Source organism: Sesamum indicum, linkage group LG2 (genome assembly GCF_000512975.1).
Source record: "Sesamum indicum cultivar Zhongzhi No. 13 linkage group LG2, S_indicum_v1.0, whole genome shotgun sequence".
Classification (NCBI taxonomy): Eukaryota; Viridiplantae; Streptophyta; class Magnoliopsida; order Lamiales; family Pedaliaceae; genus Sesamum; species Sesamum indicum.
The window spans coordinates 9,595,516-9,603,003 of record NC_026146.1 but is presented as its reverse complement, the minus strand read 5'-3'; the positions used below and the strand labels follow the sequence as shown (position 1 = coordinate 9,603,003).

Below are 7,488 nucleotides of genomic sequence, written 5' to 3'. Positions count from 1 at the left end.
TTCAGGCTTCGGACACCTGCAAATCCACCAATTTTACCACAACCCACATGCTAAAAATCAAGAATTTTCGAAAAATTTGTAACCAATTATATGATAAGTACAATATATTTATCGTATAATTAATAATTAATTTTAAAAATAATAACAAGCATACTACACTTATTTTATGATTAATTTAGTTCAATCGAACTTCATTTGAATTATAATTTATGTCACTTCAATCTTTGGAAGATGGTGCCGGGTGTTTATTCATTTTTTTTTTACCGCAGTAAATTTATGTATAAATACTAATTTATATTCCCATTCTTCGTTCTCCAAAAATTATTTACATTTCCGTAAGAAACCCTAACAGGAAACCAAAATCAACCCTACCAAATTTTGAAACTACCCACACGGGGGTAAATCCAAAAAAAGATCATCCCAAAAATACAACAAAAAATCAATGGCTCTGATCTGGTGGTGGTGCTGCGGATTCATGAGCCTCCATGTTTCCTATCTCAATCTGTCCACCATTTTCCGCCTGCTTTTCTCCACAATCTTCTTCTGAGAGAGCAGAATTCTCACTGCTGGTGCTCGTACTACACGTGCTCTTGCTACCAAACGATGACGCTCTACTCGACATCGGGGTGGCCAAGAAAGTTGGCTTTTCTTGGCCGGCCATGATCACCAGGAACTTCTCTTCCATCACCGGTGGTGCTGGCTTAGCGCCGCCTTCTCCTCCTTCGGCCTCTCCTGCCTCGAGGTCCCTCTCACCGTCTCCCCGGTTTTCAAGGTACCCGGAGAGCTTCCAGTAGGAGCACGCCAGGATCAAGAGAGCGAAGGCAATGAGACCAAGCATGGCCGCCAGTCCGCCGAAGAGGTACGGAACCGGAGAGTGCCACGGCGACCGCGGGACCGCCGTTGGTGGCGTTGCAGCTGCTGCTGATGCCCCGAAAGAAGCCATTCTCGATGTAACAAAATAGTTTTTGGTTTCCGGGAAGAAATGTGTCGGTTTTACTTAGGGAGAGGAATGTGAAGAGAAAGGTGACGGCGGGGAAGGGTGGCTGTAGCGGTGGTGGTGGTGGAGGAGGAGGAGGAGGAGTGGTGGGTGGATATTAGATGGGTTCAGGTGGGCATTTATAGAGGAAGAAAAAGAGAGTGGAAGAAGGTGGATTGGATTTTGAGAAGGTGTGGGGTCATGGCGGATTTTGATTTTTGCGTTTTCTTTTCGGTGAAATATGTCGTCATTTGCATAAAAACAAGAAAGTGGGGCCTCTAATGCTTTGTGCTCTCTCTATCTACACAGCATCACATACATTTATATATATATATATATGTATAGTACAAATTAGTATTACATTTTACATTATTTTATTAGATAAATTATATATTATATATCATACGCATTTAAACTATTTTTTGTATAACATATGTCATAAATATAAATAGAATATAACACTAAGCACAATTTTAAAAAAACTTCTAATTGATATTCAATTTGTGTCGAAAATAAAAATAAATTATTTTCTGTATTACAAAGGACTATATTATAAAAATTATGATAATTTAACTATAGACTTGGTCATAAAATTCAATGTATATAAAAATTTAGATTTGATTATAATTAATCGATATTTGATATAATTTTAATTATGACTAAAGTATTTGTTATAATTTTTTGTTATGGCTAATATACAATAATTATGGTATTTAGTCGTGAATTTTATGACTAATATCTTGCTCTCATCTGCTGAAATAATGGGATGGATATTGCGGATTGTGATTGATTATTATTTATTATAATTTTTTATTTTAATTATCACAATCAACTATAATAAAAAAAATTATATTATTTGTAGCGTGATAACAATATGATTACTATAATGAAATGTGGGCATATAATAATAATAATAATAATAATAATAATAATAATAATAATAATAATAATAATAATAATAATAATAATAATAATAATAATAATAATAATAATAATAATAATAATAATAATAATAATAATAATAATAATAATAATAATAATAATAATAATAAAAGGAATATGGCCTTTTATGGCTCGATCTTGGGGAAACCAAGATGGAGTATAAAGTTGGATATACTCGGCCTCCAAGGAGTTTCTTTTTCTAAGAAAATAAAATATAATATAATAATAATAGTAATTAATACTATATATATAAATATATATCCTTTTATAGGATTGAAAATTAGATGGAAGAAAGGTGAAAAGCAACATACCATAATGTTGTAACACATAATTAAAAGCAAATTTATGAATTAAAAAATTTGATTTAAATGAAACGAAAATGCCGACAGTGGATAAAAAGCAGCGGTTCATGTTAACGTTTTTGCTTTCTTTGGTTCTACGTACGAGAAAATTCTCCTCGTACAACTACCTTTGTCTTATGCCACCAAATTTTATTTATTAATTCTGCAGGGTGAAAATATATATTTTATTAATCTTTCTATTTTCTTTATTTTTTAATTTTTCATTCGTGAATTCCGTACTTATAATAACCCAATATTTTTTTTTCGAAAAATTGAAACTCGATTGCAATTCATGATTCATGGGAATGAATATGAAATGTCTTTTTTACGTGGCGTTTTATTAATTATATCCCAACAAAGACGTTCTTGCATGAGGTATTATTCTCTTGATCTTACTCTTTTTATTTAATATCATGTGATATGATCGTACATATGATATTTCGCTTAATTAAAGTTTGATTATTTGATTTTATTTCTAAGTAGAGAGAGTAATTAAGAGTACATTTACATATCATATTTGGATGAATTCTGCCAAAAGGACTTTGTGGTGGGGTATATATAAATTAAAGTATATTACAACAATTTTTTTTTTAAAATTTGTTATAATTATAAATACTATTTCATTATTTTAAAAATTATAAATAATTTTTTAAATTAACGATCGACTAACAAATACTGCTCTACAATGGGCTGTCATGAAAATAATATTTATAGAAAAATTTGTAGTTTTTAAAATAATGAAGAGTATTTATAATTATCATCAATTTCATAAAACTCGTTGTAATTTACCGAATATATTCATAATAATTGATTAGAGCAAGGAATTGGTTGCCGTTTTATGACATAACACGTAACAAATTAATGCGTAAAACGACACCAAACCGTTTCGGAGGTGATGCACGCATTCATGTATTTGTCATATGCATGCAATAATTTCCAAGTTTGGGTGTCTTTATTTCATTTTAATCTGCTTTTTTTGGATCTCCTTTTTGCTATTCTTACAGCTGCTGGGCTTCTTTTGTGTTTGTCGTGTTCTTCCTTCTTATCTTAGGTTGGAAATTGGTCTTCTTCAAGTCCAAGCAAATACCGATTTCTTTATTCTTCATATTGCGACTTTAGTTTCAACTTTACAGCAATGTCTTTTGTCAAGTGGGAGATGAATGTTCATGTCCCTTTCATCTCTTTTTATCCTTGGAAATTTATTACAATTTCTATGCTCTAGGTTTCTACAACCTTAATCAATTGTATTAGTTGACATGATAATGTTAATTGTTGACTTGGCGTGTACTAAGATATCATACTTGGAAGTTTTGGGTAAGGTTTTGTTTCCTTTAATTATTTTATGATTTGGTTTTGAAAAAGTTACTCGAAAAAGAAAAGAGATCTTGAAATTTAAACGCACAATGTGATTTCTTTATTCACTACTGTAGTGGGATCTGAGAACACTAACTGATATTATCAGTTCAAAAAAGGGCTTGGGTTGTTACAAGTATGGAATCGGAGAGCACTATTCAGCACCATCTGTCTCTTACGAGCTATTGATGTGGAATGTGATGGTATTATCCCTCATCATCAGCCTCAAGAGAGGGCTTGGGATTGGTTCTTACGAATGTGGAATGAGAGAGCACGGTCCAGCTCACCAGCGCCGTAAGAGCTACTGATGTGGGACGTCATAGCAACATCATCGACCCCCAATTGGTTGTTAAAGATGTGGAACGGGAGAACACTATCCAACATCACCAGCACGCTACGGGACACTGATGTGGGACGTGATATCATTATCCAGCAACGTCACTGAGGTTGTATGGACTTCCCAAGTCCTTTGGAGAGAGGCAACAGATGATCTCATGTGCAGTTGTTTGCAGCAATGAGAATCCCTGCACGAGGCATTATCCATATTGGTTGGTGCCCCACGATCTATTTATTTTTTTATTTTTTATGAAAATACATCTCACAAGAAAAATAAAGTTCGGAACTTATAACTCGTTCAAGTTTCTCATTTACTAGCCACATATATGAGACAAAAGAGCAAAATTAACATCTTTTACATTTACAAATTAAATAACACAAACATCGTTAAATAACTAGAAAAATAAATAATTCCACATTTTAATACGTAAAAATTAAGGACTTACCATTTTAAGACAAAACGAATACAACATAACTTATATAATAATACGAGTATATATACGTGTATATACATACAACATAACATTGCATTCTACGTAAGTTATAAAATATACTTTGCATGTGTTGTTGTGTACTATGAATCTCAGATTAGTATTTGCCGTCGCCGGTGGCTCCCACCGGTCCACCACCACGACTCCGACGTACACGCCAAGGACAAGTACATATTCCTTCCCAAACGATAGTTTCCCACCCATGACATTATCTAAAAATTAACTAATCATCAACCCCACCACTATGCTTAATTAATTATCATTAATCCATTAATCAACTTTTAGCAAATATTCAACTGCTGGTGATTAAACTAATCGGGGTACCTAAGGCGAAATTGCGACACTAATCAAAACCGAATCCCACTTGTTGGATTTATTTAAGTTAGGATAGTTGAAGTACATATGATGTAACCATTTGCTTGTAATATTATATTAATTATAAATTGTAGTGGCCCTTGTGTTTATTTATATATAAACACTGTTTAATTATTCAGGAAATCTAAATATAAATTGAAATGCCGTGATTTTAAATTGAAGTTTATAATATTAAGACTAATTAATACAAAATTATTAGGGTATAATACAAGATTAAATAAAGAAAATAGGACATTATAAAGATGAAAGTATAATATTTAATTATAATTAATTGGGATGATTAAAAAGAAATAATCATATGTCTATATACTATGCTACTACTTGTTTTGACTTTTATTTTTTTTCATAAATAAACTTTTGTGAAATACTTTATGTAATTTTCGCTTAATAAAATTATTGGGGTAAATTACAATGAGCTCTCCTGGAGTTTAGCATAATTGCAAATATCCCTCATTGTTTGAAATACCTTTCTAATATTTGATAAAGTTATATAATTCTTATATGAGACCTGAAATTATCAATTTTGTCTTTTTTGTTTTTTTTATTTTTTAAAAAAATTAATAAATTATAAAAAACTGACGAGGTAGGTGGAAAACTAAAAACTTGTAAACAGATTATCCAGTTAGTCAATAAAAATTGTCACAAAATAAAAAATAAGTAAAATTGTGATCATAGTTCATATAGGTATTTTGGTTAGCTCATCATAAAAAAAGAATGAAAACCATCAAGAAACTAAAAAATCTAGTTATTGAACGACCATTAAAATCATAAAAATATTAATAATTTTTTAAAAAATTAAATATATATTTATAATTATGTCAACTCTCAACAATCCTCGTTTTCATTACCCATAATAAAATAATGATCGAAAATTAGCAGTATCAATCATCAAAATGTGAATCCAAATGCTACTCTTAAAAGCAAAAATTACTGTTTCGAGAAATAAAATCTTATTACGGAACGTCCCGAAAAGAAAAACAACAACAATTTTACGATTAGATCAAAGAGTATTAAAAAGCTCAACTTAAATAATACTAAATATAAGAGAATTTTAATCGTGCTACTAACTCTTTATTCCCTATTCGTTGGCCAATTAAGTAAAGATTAAAATTAATTAAGTTTAATTAATTATGAATCCAAACTTTTTGAAATAATCAATAGTTAAATGGATAATACGTAACATCATAATCGAGTAATTATTATAATACTATACTGAAACATCAGTCGCAGTGGGATTTCCACTAACTTGCCCATCTTTTGGCTGCTCAACTAATATATGATTAAGTAGGCTACCACCACCAATAATGGTGGCTTTTTATTGGCTGCACTTAATTTTCGTAGCAGTTCTCATTACATTAATATTTTAATAAATTAAGTAATATAATTAATATATTAATATAACAACAACAATGAAATAAATTATAAAATATTTATGTAAAATAAAATAAATGTTTAAATATCAGATGATACTCGTACCCATGATTTTAAACTTGTTGATGAAACCTTAATTTTGTTCACTATACTAAAACACCAATAACAACTGCTCCATCTGTCATCGTAATTATTGTAAACGATATCATGATAGCATGACTTTGTTTAGTTGTCTGCATAAAATCGGATTTACAAATAGTTGAAATTGAGGTTCCGTTAATAGGTTTGTGATTATGGGTTCAAGTTCTATATTACATATGTGAGTATTTATCATATTTAATGTGAGTTTATTATTATTTATTTTATTATTCGTAGTTATAGTGATGTGATGTATTGATTGGAATCAGTGTACCTTCTTAGTTTATTGAAATATTAATATAAGTACCACATAAATATATATATATATATATATATATTTGTACTTTTATGAATGTGTAACAAATGTTATAATTAATATGTATTCGATTTGTATATATATAAGGTTATGAGTTCGACCCCATCAATACTTGGGATGTTATTCTTTTGTGATAGTAGTTGTCGTCGTTCTACTTTAATAGTATATGTTGATTAGATATAATTATATGATATTGATTAATATATAATGTTATAATTGTCTGTAATTGTTAGATACAGATATTTGATATCGATAATTATAATCGAGTTATTTAAATAAAACTACGTATTCAATTTGTCCCACTATATAATAAAAGAGGTTTATTTTGAAATAAAAATGAGGGAATATTAGGATTCCGTCCGAAAAGAATTAAAAATTCACCAAATCTTATTATCCACAATGAATTTTAAACAATTTAATCGAATCAGAGATTGGAAACATATAAAAATTCAATTAAGTGAGAGTTGCATTATATTAGATTATACAGCTGAATTCAAAATTGATGGGAAAGTATTTTAATAAACTAATTAATTAAAAAAATACTTACGTAACATGACCCGTTTCGAATATTAGTGACTAGATTAGGATCTTTCATCTGTCAATTATATATATATATATATGAGGCATTGTTAATTTAACTAGTCCATTTCACATCTCAATTTTTCGATCATGAGTTCAAGTTTTATATATATAGATATACCTCTATCTTATAAAAAAAAAATTATTTCGTGTGAATACTCATTGGAAATTTGATAATTAATTATGAAAAATGTTCATGTATTAAATCAAATCAGTTATAAAATTTGAATGTATTTAATAATATTAAATCAACATCGTATTAAAAAAAAA

At 29.5% G+C, this 7,488-nt stretch overlaps 1 protein-coding gene across 1 annotated transcript; it reads right to left on the bottom strand.

Annotated features, from left to right (window-relative positions):
- LOC105155658 (protein GLUTAMINE DUMPER 2-like) lies at window positions 280-1,103 on the bottom strand. The gene has a single exon (XM_011071567.2). It carries the CDS (start codon window positions 941-943, stop codon window positions 440-442), a length of 504 nt encoding a protein of 167 aa, XP_011069869.1. The 5' UTR covers window positions 944-1,103; the 3' UTR covers window positions 280-439.

Excerpts from the sequence above, each read along its gene's own strand:
- LOC105155658 (XM_011071567.2), bottom strand. The coding sequence starts at position 943 with ATGGCTTCTTTCGGGGCATCAGCAGCAGCTGCAACGCCACCAACGGCG.